Genomic DNA, 16,785 nt, shown 5'->3' with positions numbered 1-16,785 from the left:
ACATGCCGAGCTGGCCAAGGAATATGCAGGGATTACATAAATGGATCTGTCTGTCAGACATTTGCTGAGACAGAAGTTTTCTGCACTGGTTCAGCTAAAGATACGAAACTCAGAAAATTCAGTAATGCTCAATTAAAAATGAGCTCCTCAAAAGTATGGAGAAATACTGTCAAACTGAGTACCTACCTGAACTTTCAACATGTTTTTGGCAGTGTAAAGGTGTGGGCCGTCCATTCTCCCAACAGAGACTACACACACTCTCTGGAGGATCACTGCCAGCCTGCTACCATTGGTGAGCAAATCCATTCAGCTGCCTCCTCCTCACATGCAGCCACTGGAAACTGTAATCAAATTGGACAAGAGGAGAGAGCTCAAGTACCTTGAATTCCTTAAAATGTTATGAAGAGAGGCAGCTGGCTAGAGGGAAAGGGTATTTGTGTCTGTGCTGAGGAAAAGATCAAGAAGCTCACTCACCATTGGACATCAAAGAATCAATGCAGGTAAGATGTTCTACTGATTGAACTCCATTTGTTCTGCTGCTCTGGGAACAGTTTTTTTAGCAATCTGTCTTAAAAGTGAGGGAACTTTCTACAACTGATGATAAACTTTGCTTAACCACCATTATTGGTGACTTTCATCTAGCTAAGTGATTATCATGGTGTTGTGCAATGCATTTATCACTTCTGGGTTTATTCCCTTTTGCAGGTTTAATACAGTGTTTTACTACAAAAAAAGAAGTCCAGGTTCTTTACTAAGAATGCAAATTTAAACTATTTCAGGCTGATATTTTTATTTTAGTTTTGAGGCATATTTTTTTGCATCTTTTGTTCCTCAAAACACTTAAATAGCTCAACTAACATGGGAAATGTGTAAAAAAGTTATAATTTTTTAACAGCTTCTATCTACCAACTTCTGCTGTGTACTAGCTTAGACAATGCTCAAATCTAAGATGCTAAAACTAGAACTAATACTCCTCAAAACATTTGTAAAATATTTTGAATCATAAAGACATTATATATACTTAAGTACTTTAGAAAAAAGAAAAGTGCATTTTCTGAAAGATTAGCTGTCAAATTTTACATTGCTTCAGTTTTCAACAAAAGGCCAAACAGCAGTGGAAAGCTATGCTGATGCTAAGAGGGAACAGAGGAAATATTCACATAATAACTTAAAAGAATCCTCATTAAACAATCAAAACTCATACACATAGAGGATATTGAGGTTTCATGTTTTTCCTCTGCTATGTGTAAGAAATAATACTTAAGTTACTTGACATCTTAAAATGACTGAGCCTCATGTTTTCTGCATGGTTTAGTACTTTCAAAGTGGGACAAGTAATTATCTCTTACATAACAAACCATCTGCATGGATATAATTAAACATTTGCTCAGTTGTTTTTGATATTAAACCAGAAAAAGAATGTGTTTAAGAAGCATTTATCATGCAAAAGATGTCAAAATCAGCTGAAAATCCATCTATAATATCCTGGTTAGTTGCTAAGCTTTTGAAGGGGTCTTGAATAGATCTTGAATGTGATGCTGCATAACTCAGGTTGACATGGTAACATGCATAGTAAGGAAAAATCTCAGCTTTATTATCAAGTTCATTTTAATTCCCTCCCCTTTTCATATGCTCCCTTCAGCTTCTGGAGTAAATGTATCTTAAGAGTCTCTGATTGTAACTCATAATTATTTGGCACAATTAAGATGGTGTACTAGTCTTTTATTTTGTAGGCAAGAGAATAGCAGCAGGTCTATGAGATGAATCCCTAGCAGCATTTTTTTTTTATGACCATGTTAAATTTAGAGCTATTCTGAGAGAGATTAGGTGTATTGTTTGGTTAAAGGGATATTTGCTATATTCGGAGTGATCTGGCAGCGCCGTGCCTGAGGAAACAGGCAGAAAAGAAATTTTCTCAATGTAAGTATTCTAACAAACATATAAGCTGTTAAGGGTCAATGGCCACAGCCATAGGTCCTGAAAACTCTAGTTGAGAAGACAAGGCCAGAAGAGCCATAGCTTGAGAACACAGGCTGGAAGAATGATAGCAGGGTAAAAAAAGGACCCTGTAAGACAAATTGAGTTTTCAAGGACAAAACTGAGACATAGTCAACACTTCTGGTATATTTTGATGAAAACGAGACTTTGTAGATGACCATCACAAAATTGTATGTCTTAAAGGAATATAAACATATCTTTAGATTGTTTTCTTTGTTAAAAAAGATCTTTCTAAGAGCTTTATTTCTTCTGCAAAGCACACCATACTTCATACATTCCTTAATTATCTTCTTCTGTGGATGGGAGAGCACTACAGATTGGTTTATGGTGTGGGATGTGTCTGGCACCTTATAACATGTGATTGAGCAGGGGGAGGAAGGGAGGGAAGGAAGTAACTGCAGAGCTAGGATGTCATCTGAGGAACATGATAGACTAGGAAAGCAAAGTATTATGCTGCATGAATGCATGAGGTACAGAAAGAGATAAAGAGGAGAGGCAGGATCTCTTTAATTGTGTGACACTTCACAGGTCTACTGGATACCCAAAGGTACTCAAACTCATCCAACCTTTTCAGTAAGTTATGGATGACAGAGTACTTCAGCTCCAAGACTGACTGAGGGATAAGAGAACTGTGAGATTCCACAGAGGATAAATTAAGTCAGTGACCAAAAATATGCTTAGCTGAAGCTTTCCCTGCAACCTTGACATGGGTTACTCTTCAACTCCCAAAGTAACTTACTGCTTAGAAAAGTGAGATATTACCATCACACTAGACAGCAGTGTTACCGAGTGAGAAATTAGTGCTTAAGCTTGTCACCTGGCTTTACAGGGAAACCTCAATTTACCGTGGCAATGTTGACATCACTGTGAGAGATCTCTTACAATGGACATATAATTAAGGAATTAGAGATACTTGAAAAGGAACCTGACCAATGAAAGAACAGAAAAGATCTTCCTCTTCTGTGATAACTGTGTAATTAACAAGATTGAAAAATGGTTGAAACTAGCTTCTGTGAGAGCTTCTGGCTCCATAGAAGTTCCACATATCTATTTAATGTCTGATTCCTTCCACAGTGGCATTCCAGAGCATCAAAAAACAGCCAATTTTTTAAACTGAGAAGTAGGTTTTCTGTTGTTTAGATAATTCTAAATGTAATAACTGATAAAATTAAACTGAGGAAACAAAACAAGAATAATTGTTTGGAGGCAGTTCCCCTAGGCCTACGTCACCCAAAAAGGAAGAAAAAAAAGATAAATTTTATTGTCATGATCTACTGCTATTGTCACTATCATAAATTAATCATTAAGCCTAAAGAAATACTGCTTTTTCCACAATAAATTCCATTACTGAAGCTTCACAAACTTAAACCATGCATGATTTAAGGTTCTTTAAAGAGCTGTAATTCTGTTTGTGTAAAACAGCCCTTCATAAATTTTCAAGGGATATTTTACACTAAACTTTCATATACTAAAGCAAAATTAATTAGTTATTCAAAACAGTGGACTCTGAATTCCACTTTCACGGCAAACTAGGTTTTGCTTTGTTACTAACTAAGACCATGTGGATTAGCTTTCTTAATACTACTTTCCTTCCTATCCACAATGATTTGAATGTAATCTTAAAAATTGTCTTTGAGTTCTTTATGGCTATTAATTGCAATAGCCTCTTTTTATCAAAATTCTTGTGTAAGGCTATATGTGAATATATTTCACATTGACTGCACCTAAACCTTCCAAATATAATCACAGGGACAAGCAGAAGAAGAATTATCAGCCAGCTACCCTATTTTCTTCTAAACCTCATTAATTTCCCCACCTAAACATAGTTACCATATAGATAACAATGACCTTATTTCTGACTAAGCTGACAATCAAGAGAATTTTAAAATTAGAGCAAACATCAACCTACCCCAGCCCAGAGCTTTTGCCTTACGTTTTCTAACAAGTAATTCTAAAACAGCCACTCCTGAAGATATTTCATTTTGAATCATTCCAGATTATTGTCATTTAAACTGGCTGAAGTTTTTAATGAACTTTTGGGTAATTCTAGTTTGGTGCAGTAGAACTGGAGGCACCTGGAACTGTCCCAAAGGGTATTGTGTTTGGCCGATTTCAGTTTTGTATTTAGGTTTCTAAAGTCTGAGTACACTTTTAGGCATTTAAATTCTTTCTTCAGGGGAAGGTGAGAAGACTTTCAGTTATGTTTAGTTGTCTTTCGGTTTAGTTTATCTCAAAGAGTCTCTAACTTTCATTCTTTTTCCTTTGTGCATACTAATTTGGTTATCTGTGCATCCCTGACACAATCTATGATGACTATGGAATATTATACTTTGATGTGATTTTACCTTGAGCCATGTTACCACAAGAGTCACAATTCATGGCCAGGCTTCACGAACAAAGATTTGGGAAGGACTCTACCCACATTTGCTTCAAGTGCACTGGTGGCTAAAGAGGCCAATGCGAGATAGACACATCCAGTTGCAAAAGGCACAGGAGAAAGACTCCTTAGGTGGTATATTCTGCAGGACACGATTCTTTCTGCATTGTCTTTCCTCATCGAGAGTGATCCTGCATGCGTTCTCAAAAGAAGCAACAGTGTTACAGATGGTGTGTCTCCAGGCCTCCTGATTTGAGGCCAGAGTAGACCAGTGATGATGATCAATATGGCCAAGGCTGAGATGTTGTTTCAGCGAGTCCTTGTATCTTCTCTTCGGGGCTCCTCACTATGGTGTATCCCTTCTCCTCCTCCTAAAATCCTGCCTCAGCTACTGTGATGTTCCAACCCTCTTCTGACTGACCAAACCCACATTGCAAAAAAAAATTATTTGGGGATTTACTTAAAAAGTGCCAATAGTTGGTGAAATATGTCACCCTCTAAATCCTTTTGGGAAGTAGGTCCTTTTTAAAAGTAATATTTGTAAAAATTTTGTTCCAACCCTAGCCCCCCTAACTTACTTTTTGAACACTGGTAAACAAAACTACTACATATGCTCTTCTTAGGTCATTCAAAAAACCAGTTTGTGTATTTATATTCATAAAACATTCCAGCTTTCTCTCCAAATGAAAACAACATTTCTGAAATCTTCAGCTTAGAGCATGTGAATACAACTAAGATTGAGTTAAGGTTATTGTTGACATACATATTCTAAATTATTTAAAATGCTGCTGCTAAAGGTTACCAGTCAGCAAAGAATATCAATTCACTTTAATTAGTTTGAACCAAAGATGAGCAAAAATTAAGATTCTGCTCTTCAAAATTATTCTAATTCAGCTTCTTGGCAACCTGGAAAAGAGAAAGATTATAGGAGCAGTTTATTCAGATATATATCTTTCTATACTACATGGCAATGGAGAATATTTTGGAGATGCATGGAGTGGTTTCACAGGTAGGATTTGACCTGCCACATGCATGTTTCATTTATAATTGATAATCCCAAATTACAGGTTCAATTTGTTAACCAATATAGGCAAGAAAATCAAATCAGAAAAACAGCTCTTTAAACACGTCCTTAATAATACCTGAAACAGTAATAGTAATATTTGAAACATCTCAACAATATCTGAAAGAAAAATAAGAGACATAAGTTTGATAAACCATGTTGAAGGTCTTTTGTTGACGTAGTGAAAATATTGATGGAATATCAGAAAGTGAAATGAGATAATTTTCCAATACTAAATGTGTTCACTTTATAATGGGACCTCTTTCTAGTGGGCAAACATGTAGAAATAACTTTAAGAATGTTTTATCCAATGACCAGCAAGTAATTAGATCTGCTGTATGCAAAGAGAATTAACTCTCGATTTGTAGTCTAAAAAGATGAATTTCTTGAAGAAGTCAGTTACAAACCAATAAATGAGCAAAAAAAGTCTTTAACATTGAATGGTTTTACCACTGAAGAGAAATATAGCAAAAGCTTTTCTTTTGCCCATTTTTTGGACAAGTAAGTTTGGACAAGTGAAATATCAACAACAGATATATGACAAATTATCAGTGAGAAATTTTACAGCCAGAAATACAAAGGAGAAAGAGGAATTAAAAAAATATACTGTGACTAAAAATTAATCCTAGAAAAAATGATAGGATTGTTATTAGAAGAGTTGAAATTGTCAGTAATGATTCAGAACATAATGTGGTCATCATGTATGCATAATGTGGTTCCATCCTAGTCAGGAATGTAATATGCTTTTGCCTAAAATAATATGCAAATAATTTTTCATACATGAGTACTTTAAAAAGAAATTATTACTGGTCTGCCTGAACATTTAATGTTGCTATTCAGAAAACAGAAGGATGCTAAAGAAGTATTAAAAATATGGATAAAGCTAGGGTTACATTTGAACAACATAAAAATATGATCTTGGTTATATAATTCTATCTATGCTGGAATCACTAACGGGTAAAACAACTGAAGGCCTGATATGTGATGCCATCAATACAGAAAATGATTGTGTAATTAGTGACAGTGAGCATGTCAAATTGGGCTGGGTGAAATTGTTGAATATGATTGATAAAGATGACTACATTGACATATCCTTCTGTAAAGCCACAGACACACAGCAGTATATCAATCTAATTAGAGTGATTAGCATTATACAAAATCAGCGTAACACATAATAATTAATTAAAAACCAGCTAAATAGAAGATCTGCAAAAGTAACCATAAACAGCTAATCATCATCCCCTGGGTAATCTGGAGGAATTCATATAGTTCTGTTCTTTTTCATAAGCGAGTTCTTCCCAACGTGTGGCTGGTGCCAGGACTCCACCACCCCACCCCACACCTCTGCAGTACTCAGCTGGCTGGTGCTGCTCCAGTTGCTCAGATCCCTGCTGGGAGCTGGCACAGACTGTTTGCTGAACTGGCACTAGCACCAGTTCCCTTGGCCCGGTTTGGCATCCTAAGAGCTGAGTGCCTCCCTGACATGAAGTGGAATGAGCTATAAACACATCCTTGATACCGCTGCCTTGGGGGATTGAGCCCCACATTTTAGAAAATGCTGTCCTCTGCTACTACATAAATTTATGAGTGATCCGAAGAAATATTTAACAGCATTAACTGTAAAATTTACAGATGACATCAAATGCATAAAGCACTAAATAATGCAAATAAAAACCAGTTTTTCTGCAGGGAAATTGACATCCTTTAGTAAGCCGGGATCATTTGAACATGCTTTTTGAGACAGCTGAATGCAAGGTCATTCAGTAGGAACAAAGAATGTAGGTCACGTTTAGAAGACTGGAGACAGTGTCCTGGAAAGCAGTGACTCTGAAAAGGATTTAAGGGTCACAGTGGTTAGCCATCTAAAGAGAAGCTCCCAGAACAATGTTCCAAGGCATTTGGTATATCCTTCAGATACAGGAGTGTTGAGTGGTGACATAACTGTATCCAATTCTAGTTTGACAAAAGTGCTTAAAAATTACAAATGTTCAGAAGAGCACTGCTGGAATACTGTTAGATCTGAAAGTCTTGATTAAGAATAACAGAGATGAGAAGTCCAAGTTACTTATTTTATCCAAAGTGAGATTAAGAAGTGACTGTTTTGTGGTTAATAAAGATGCATTACAAGGGCTCAGGAAATGCAATACTTCAAAGTCTGTCCAACAAGGAAAGATAATTTTGTACTAGCAAAACAGTATGTTTTGTTAACAGGGTGACTATATTAAACTCTATTAAATTTTATTTAAGTTTTATTTCTATTTAGAATGGCATTGTTTTAATTTGAGAACAAACAAATGGAAAAAGCTAAAGAAAAAACATATTTTAAAGTGCTTTAGAAAGAAAAGCACTGTAAGCATGCTTGACGGAAGCAATCAGACTGTAGACTATAGTGTTGTGTCTTCATGTTAGACACAAAACTGTAAATGAACAAAACAACACATTTTAAAAGATACTTTCCTACCGGGTTTATACTTTTGTATTGATTAATATTGTATTCTTTTCTTTGCTTTTAAATATAATTGGAGTGAAGATCTTCCTTGAACATCTGTGAAATATTTTGCACACTTAGGCTAGACGTAAATAATACATGTTAGAGAGATGTAAACACCAATGGGAGAAATAAATTATGTACGTGAACACGGGGCACTATAGCTAAAGTAATGCGTTGAAACATAAGAAACTTCCATTAACCTGATCATCAGAAAAAAATTCCTTATAACTGGAAGAATTCAACTTCGAAGAGATGTCTCCTTTGGGAAGAAGAAGCCCCATTACTCGAGACATTTAAAATGAACTGGACAAAATAGCAGTGAAAAATGTTAAAGAGCAATCCTTTGTCAGAACCATGATAGTATTTTCAAACTCTAATCTTTGTGATCTCCTGTTTTTTCTTATAATTTAAGATGGTCATGAATATTTTACTTGACTGTCGACCTACAAAAGAAGTGGTTTAAAGACTAGAATTTTATTACAAGACTATCAGAATTATTTTTAAATTAGTTTCCATTCTCCCATCGGCTGTACCGACATTACTAATATCACTGTATCTGTTACGGTTAAACAGAGACCAAGAGGTTTTCAAAAACAATAGACTAAAAAGCAATGTAGCTGTTGAAATACTCAGTGTGGGGGTGCTCCTCTTCTAGGATCTTGCATCTGAAAAACAACAGCCTTTATGGTAAAGTGACTCTGCACCCATTGACCATAAACCAAGAATTAAGTTCCTTAGAACAAGATCTACAAATACTAAGCTAGGTGGTTAGAGTGTGCTGAGGACAGAGTGGTACATTGAATTCTGAATCTTTTTGATGTTCAGGTATTTTAATGCTGTTATTTCCTTGAGCAGAGGTTTTTCTGAAGGTTTTAGGTGCTCATTTCCCTTTCAAAAAAAAAAAACTAACCTAATAAAAAAAGTGTAGCCAGAAGACTCCTGTCTCTGCTCTATACTTTAGTGATTAAAGAACTTCTCCAGGATGATGAAGACAGAGAACAATTAGTTTTTCTCCTTTAGGGAATCTCCTGTCTCCTAAGAGCCTATATGTGGACTACTCAAGGGGAAAAAGGAAAGACAGGGTGTGCTCCTTCCCTTTCTTCTTTTGAGCGTCTTACACTTTTTGTAGACTGAAGGCTTCATTTGCCTTCCGACAGATTAAGCAGGAGCCTCTATTCTGATTAGAGGAATAGATGGGAGCAGGGCACCCTGGGCTTAAGTCCCTGCTCCACTGATTGTCTCTGGATTTATGGATATAAAACATATAAATTGTCCGTAATACAGACACACAAATCCATCTTTTGTCCTTCCCAAATGAATGCCATAAACCATGAGGTTATAGACGAATTCCCTCTCTCTGATCTAATGCATTTTTAATTCTTTCAAAGTGTAGCAGCTTCAACAGAAGGGACAGACTGTGTTTTCTTCCCTTCCATGTCCCCCTGGACTATGCATGGGCTGTTTACCTGACAAAAAGAGAGTTGAAGTCTTTGTTGCACAAACAACGAACCAGATCCTTCACCTCGAGAATGTTTTAACCACTGAGATTTTTACATTAAAGTGAAGAACAACCAAGCCTGTGAGTAGAAAGCATCACCTATGGCTGAATTTTTGTGTGGAGGTTGCCTTAGCAAACATGCTCCAAGACCGGAGGGGCTAAGGCCATAAGAGGAGTGACTCAGTCAGATGAAGCCCGAGACGCCCTCGGGCAAATACAGCTTCTGGGAAATTTAAGCATAAAAACTGTAGCAACTGTGGATGTTAGTCACCTCCGAGGTCAGCTGTAGCTAAGCAAGTGGTGTGAATAAGCATGGCTTCACTGGTTTTCGTACCTAAATTCCACATCAGTCCCACCTTCAGCACCCAAACCCTGTCATGGGGCTTTGGGGACTGAAGGCAAGCTTCATGGAAATGCCAACTCACACATTTGGTAAAATCACTTCTCAAGGCGTTTTTTGGACGCCGGGCCAGCTGGCCCCGCCAGGCACGGCCCTACCTCGGGCACCGGCATCTTCCGATCGGGCACGTCTCGCTGGCCGGGTCTCCCCGGGGCGGAGGGAGGCGCCGGGCGGGCGGCTACCCGCGGTGCGACCAGAAATTCCGCCCCAGGAGAGCCTGCTGGTCCCGGGAGGGCTACCCTGGCATCCGCGCTCCGCGGGCAGGGCGCGCTGCCCAGAGCGGCTCCAGCGCCGATGGAAGATCGGGGCCGCAACCGGAGGGAGACAGAGAGGGGGAGAGAGCGGCGGCGGCGCCGCCCTCTGGAGAGCGCCTGGGAGAGGCTGGTGTGAAGAGCCGCATTTCAATGAGGGCCGGGCTAATGCAAATCACTGCAACCGGCAGCAGCAACCGGCAGCAGCAGAAGAAAGGCGAAGCAGCTGCAGCCCGGGCTCCCCAGCAGCGCGCTACAGCCAGGGGAGGCGTAACAAAGGGCAGTGGAGCCGCTTTCTGCGGCAACTACTGCGCCTGCAGCCGGGTGGGTCGCCGGGGGGAGCCTCCGCTGCCGCTTCCCATTCCGAGCCGCCGCCTTCCCTCCGCGCCCCGCCGGCAGTCTGAGCGAGGAGGTGCCGCCAGGGCTGCGGAGAACAGGTAAGGGCCGGCGGCCGTCCCTGCCCTCTCTCTCTGCGCGGTGGGGCTGCCGCGTGCGGGGCCGCCGGGGCGCGGTGGCCGGCGGTGCGGGGCAGTGCGGTGCGTGCCACCTGTGCCCATTGTGTGGGCGGCGCGGCCCTCGGCCGACGCCGCGGCGCTGGCCCCGGGCGGCCCCGCGCGTGTGCCGGTGCGTGTGCGGGGGCGCGGTACCCGCCGCCGGCCTCCCCTCCCTGCGGCATCCCGGCCGGATGGCCCCTGGAGCCCCCGGCAGCCCGGGGAGCGGGCGCGGTGCTCCCCCGTGCGCCCCCGGCTCGGTCACCGTGCGGGTCACGCCGCGCACAGCCCGCGGCGGGGCTGGAGTGCTTGGTGCCACCTCGAGCGGGCTGGGGGGATTTCAAACACGTTTCCCATACCCCGGCATTATAAGCCCCTTTTTCATTCGTGAAATGCTGCCGCATTTATCCATGTTTCCCGGCTCCCCCCTCCCCCCAGTGACTAGTAGTCGTCCTGCTGCTTAGTATCTGTATGATCTGCACTGGGTCCCAGTCACATCCTTGCGTGATGTATTTTTTTTTTATCGGCATGTGTGGTTGTTTCATGGAAATGCTCACCCACACCTGTATTATAAATAATTCTTTAACAGATGTTAGGGTGTGAAGTGTTGGGCATGGTGGTTTTCCAGGGGTGTGTCCGTTCGTTTTTCCGTATCTGCCTGTATACGACTATATATCTATACACAGACAAACGGAAACATCTGATCAGATCAAATTGTTTAGGATTTCTTTGTCTGCTCTGACCTTGTGGTTTGAACACGCTTTTCTGTAAATAGCAGGAGTGTGGTGTTAAAGGGGAGCTCTATTTCTGTTTTAAAGGGCGAAATTGGGAATTACAGGCGCTATTGATTAAAGCATAAGCGTGCAGAAGAAAGGGCAGTGACTCACACTTCTTCCTTCTCTCATTCAAAATAGGTACAGCTGAAAGCCTCTTAAGAAAGTATATAAGTATATCTTCACCTAAACTTCTTTTTTTTGGTTTTGTTTTGTGTGTGTGTGTGTGTGTGTGAGATGGTTTGAGCAAAGGCAGCAGCAGACCAAGGAAAAATCCATTTTTCTTGGCACAGGCATCATTGCTTTTGAGATACAATTTCTGAATTGTGCATTATGGGATTGTTTAAATCTGAATAACAGGTTCTCATTGTAATTGAAAATGAATTAAAACAAGTGACATCATTTTTTGAACATGGAAACAGAGGCGGTACAATCTTGATCCTAAGCTGTGGCCACTAAGGTATATTATGTATTTAGCCTATAAAGAAACATCAACAAAATGCTACAGCAAACATTCTTGTTCATTTCAATTAAGTGGGGTGTATGGGAAAAACATAGATTAGTCTTTTTTCTTATATATATAAGAAAACACAAACATATACTGCACCATGTATTTATTACGTGCCTTTACAGTATTTCCAGGTATAAATCCTGCATATACACGTAAGCATATGATCCTGTGCCAGTGCAATAAAATAAGTTGTGAGCTGTAACCAAAGCAAGGTAAATAATTTCCACCAAGGCCCTGCATTTGCAGTGGTTACCTTTAGGTGCTTGTGCTAGTCAAGCACATGAGCTGCTCTGAGAAGTTGCTGAGCAAATCCGCTACAGGTTTGCAGCATCAGAGTCCAGTTGTATAATCATTAGTTTCATACAAACTTCTGTAAGCCAAAGAGCAACTGTAAGTTTTTCTGTATTTCCTCCCACTGTTTTACAACTGGTCTGAATACAATTTTTTTCTTAATGGTCACATCATTATGAGTGGTTGAAACAAAACTAGTGCTTGCCATTTTTTGTCTTTTTATTGGAAATCAATCAGAGAGGCCACTTCTAAATTAGGTCTGTGTATCTGTGCTATAAATAAACTTACTGTACTTTGCTGTTCTGCAGACAACTGCAAATCTAGGTGGCTCTTAAAATAAATGTGTTTTGAACCTAATGATTTTTTGATAATTTTTTTTTATTTTATTTTTTTACTTCTATTTGTGAAGATTAACGTGCTCTTTGTAGAATTTAGTCTTGTGTTGGCTGTAAAAAGGAACAGAAGTATTTTCCTCTGGTTTCTTCTCAGAACATGTGAATGTCTATTTATGTGAACTGTATTGAACAACTGGGATTGTTTTGGTCAGGGCTGATGGGTTTTTCTCATTGTCAAGCATGGGAGGCACCAATTGCTAATCTGCCCAATGACACTGATTTTATCCCTCCTTTGGTAATGGCAAAAAAAAGATATCAGCCTTAATCAATTTGAATATTAGACTTAGAATGTCAATAATACATCTTGCAAGTCTTACAGAGCACTAAAGTAGCTTGTTCATTGAAAAATACTAGTTTCCTCTCTACCCCCATATATTTTTCTTTAATTTCATGCCAGTTGAGCCCTTCTGTTGGTTTAGAGTGTGTAAAGCATTTGCACAAGGACAACTGAAGTAATTTATTACAAAGCTTAGGCTGTAAGGAAACCAATGGTTGAAATATGCAGGGACTTAACAGTGGGATTGACCCACTAAGTGATAGTCCTGATTCTCATTGCCAACCTGCGTGATCTATTTATCTGAAAAGTTCTTAATTGCTTATTTATTGGCGACTGGCTGCCCTTCTGAAACAACACTTCTTGATATAGAAGTTGGAACAAAGAGTTCAGTGGGGGCAAGCTGTCTAGAAGGTAGACTAGACTCAAATAGCACCTGAATATAACATGAGAAAAAGTAGAAAGTTGATGCGTTTGTTCCTTTTTTCCAGTAGCTCAAGTTTGTCACCTCATTTTCAGAGTTACTGAATTTGAACAAACACTTCTAATGTTTTCATATCACTAGCAGTTTGGTTTGATGAGTCATGTTTCTATGGTGTACAAAAGTCTAACTTATAATAGTTTTATGGCATGTGTGAAAGGACCATGTGAATATAGCATGGTTTTATTCAAACATTCTTCTCAACCTAGAAAGTAGTCCTCTGTAATGTACAGTCCTCTGTAATGTAATATTGTCTCAAAGTGAGCTCCCTTAAAATGTCTTAAGTTTCTTTTTCTCTTCTTTTGTGCGTCCCTTAGGTTGAACTTCAAGATGTCCCTTGGGAGAGATATGGAGCTGGAGCATTTTGATGAGCGTGATAAAGCGCAGAGATATGGCAGAGGGTCCCGGGTAAATGGTTTACCCAGCCCTACTCACAGTGCCCACTGCAGCTTTTACCGAACCCGTACTCTACAGACCCTGAGTTCCGAGAAAAAAGCCAAGAAAGTTCGTTTCTATCGTAATGGAGACCGGTATTTCAAAGGGATTGTTTATGCCATCTCCCCTGACCGGTTTAGATCCTTTGAAGCTCTCCTGGCTGATCTGACCCGAACTCTGTCCGACAATGTGAATCTGCCCCAGGGAGTGAGAACAATCTACACAATTGATGGCTCCAAGAAGATTACCTCCTTGGACCAGCTAGTAGAAGGTCAGCAGTAAGATTTGGAGGTGTAAAGTTAAGTTTGAGTCAGTGTTTGTTTAATCTGTTAAGTCTTTCAAAAATAGGTAATGGTATTGTTCTTATTGATAAAGGAAGGATCTTCAATGGTCTGAGTAGAATTGTGAATATCTTAAATTATGCCTTGAAATATTATTGCCTTGCCATTTATTTCCCTCTTGTTGAATGTGTCTGACCTTTTCCTGTGTCTTAACCTAGTGTTGCTAGTCCTAGATGCAACAGATTGTATCTGTTCCTTCTTTTTTTTAAATATGCAAGTTCAAATGCCAATGAGAGTTTAGTCTGTTAAACTTCACAAGGTCTGTGGTGCTAATGAAACCTATGTGAATTTCAGTTCTGATGGATTTTTATTTTTTTTTAAGTCTCTCTGTACCTTGTGAAGAGCTCCAACTCTTCCCTACCAGTAAATATGCCTTAAGTAAAATATTAGCCTCTCATGGAGTGGCATAAATGTTGGCAGCCTGTTAAAAGAGTAATATTGTAGCCATTGTTCAACTGGGGTAGATCTCAAACTTTTCTCCCCTGTAGCGTTTCCCTTCTCCTCTTACCCAGTCGTGGAATTATTAAGGTTGAAAAAGACCTTTAAGATAATTGAGTCCAACCGCTAACCCAGCACTGCCAAGTCCATCACTTAAACCATATCCACTGAGTGCCGTATCTGCGCATCTTAAATACCTACAGGGATAGTGGCTCAACCACGTTCCTGGGCAGACTCTTCCAATGCTTCACAGCCCTTTCTGTGAAGAAATTTTTCCTAATACCCAATCTCATCCTTCCCTGGCACAACTTGAGGCCATTTCCTCTTGTCTTACTGCTTATTAACTTGGGAGAAGAGGATCAACACCCACCTTGCTACAACCTCCTTTCAGGTAGTTGTGGAGATCGTTGCATTATTTGTTAATAAGTCTCATGTACCTGCAGTATAAAGTATTATTGGGGTCCCTTACAACTTGGCATATTCTGTGATTCTGTGGTTCTTGGTGACAGTCAAACATCAGACATGCCAGTTGTTAATTTGCCCATTAACACTGAATTCATCACTCCTTCAGTGATAGTTTTATTGGCAAAAGAAGCTGTCAGCATTAATCAATTTAAATATTAGGCTTAGAAAATTAATAATACTTTTCATGAGTTTTAAAAGTAACTAGAGTAGCTTTTCCAATGTAAAGTGCTTCTGGCTTGTAGTGGGTTTCTAATATAAAACATCAGAATGTACAAGGTATGAAAGCATTAACTTTCATAATGTCACATGGCCATAAATGAGATGGTTTCTTATCTGTAAAGTTTAAGTGCAGGTGCTTGACTGCATTCAAAGAAAATAGAGGTGGAACAATTCTTTCACTGTTGCTTCCATTCTACCCGTGGCTCTAGTGTGCCATGGGCAAACTTGTAAAGGATAAATACATAGTCGCTGGACAACCGATTTAGAGTTGTAGCAGAGATTGTAATTTCTTTGTGATTTCAGTTTTTAGCACCAGGAGAGAGAACTTGCAGAATCAAGATGTAATGAGAGCCTTCTGTAATCAGAAGGTGGCTAATGTGGAGAGAGAAGAAAAGGGAATGCCAAATAAGGTTACTGAAAGAGGAGCACATCTTTGCATAGCAGGTGTTCAGCCACCATTGAGTTGTCTCCTTTTTATGTCATAGCAGAGGAAAGCTTTTTAAGGAGAAGTTTTGAGAAGCAGATATTCTTGGCAATCTTCCTTGTGTGAAAAGGAAAGTAGGAGACAATATGAAGATGCTCCAAAAAGAAAATTTAAAGGGTGGGATTGTCCGTGGAAGTAAGGAGTTTAGGGGTTAGAACCAGATGTTTAGTGAAATGGAAAGGAAACCAGTCTTAAGAGCAATGTTATGAATTTGAGGGCAGAGTTTAAAACTGTATTTGTCAGGACAGTGTTTAATTGGTGGAGAAAATCAATTTCTGGGAGGAAAGACCAATATTAATCAACATCTGTTTAAAAGCAGTGTTTGTGCATTTTCTTATTTGATTGGTGTGCTCATCTAGAAGCAAGTTTCATTGATGTTAGCGGTGATTTGTGCAGTCTTTTTGCAGCCAGTGAGAGACAGCTTTTGAAAAGAAAGAATTGAATGCAGAAATAAATTCAGCAACCTGTAAGATTGGTTTATTTTGGCATCCTAGAGAAGAATAATACCAGTTATAAATCAGTCAGTCAAAAAGAGTGACAGTGCAAGAGTTTATTTTAAAGAAGGGCTTTGATATTTCTTTTAGTCCTATGGGACTTTATTCCTTACCTCTTCAATGAACACATCTTCCCTTCCTGGTATAGTTCAAGTTGGACAGTCTTACTTTCTTGTGCCATTAACACTGTGGGATTTACAGAAGTCAGTCTTTGTGTGCAAGTAGAGAGCTACATCATCATTCCATCTGAAAAGGTATTTATGTTTATTTGTATAAAACTGCAGGTAGCTTATTTTGTAGTTTCACTTGTAGACCTTCACAGTGCACACTACAGGTGTATATATTATTAATATATTATTAACTCAGTGATGGTTTTTGTGTAAGCCCCTTCCATTCTTTATTACACAAATTTATTAGTTTGGCTAGTCTGTACAGCATTAATTAGCTTGAAGCTGTGCTTTGTGTTTAAATAACTGGAAAATCACTTGATTTTTGCCTCTTGCCAAATGACATTTGTGCTCCAACTATTGAAATATGAAGCATTGCTTTTTTCATGGTGAGACTATTCCCTTACTGTATGAATTCATTAAGTAATTTAATGAGACTTGTGAATTT

The 16,785-nt window shown here is 39.4% G+C and overlaps 1 protein-coding gene across 1 annotated transcript in view; it reads left to right on the top strand.

Annotated features, from left to right (window-relative positions):
• The first annotated feature begins 418 nt into the window (after nt 1-418).
• The window catches only part of DCLK1 (doublecortin like kinase 1), a 248,821-nt gene continuing 232,454 nt past the window's right edge, over nt 419-16,785 (top strand). The window contains exons 1-2 of the mRNA XM_029960882.1: nt 419-500; nt 13,612-14,000. Of these exons, the coding sequence (XP_029816742.1) occupies nt 13,625-14,000 (376 nt within the window). The 5' untranslated portion in view covers nt 419-500; nt 13,612-13,624. The remainder of the gene's footprint in view (nt 501-13,611; nt 14,001-16,785) is intronic.

This window comes from Manacus vitellinus, unplaced genomic scaffold, assembly GCF_001715985.3.
Source record: "Manacus vitellinus isolate BGI_N305 unplaced genomic scaffold, ASM171598v3 scaffold_2_pilon, whole genome shotgun sequence".
NCBI classification, from domain to species: domain Eukaryota; kingdom Metazoa; phylum Chordata; class Aves; order Passeriformes; family Pipridae; genus Manacus; species Manacus vitellinus.
This window is presented reverse-complemented; position numbering and strand designations above follow the sequence as displayed.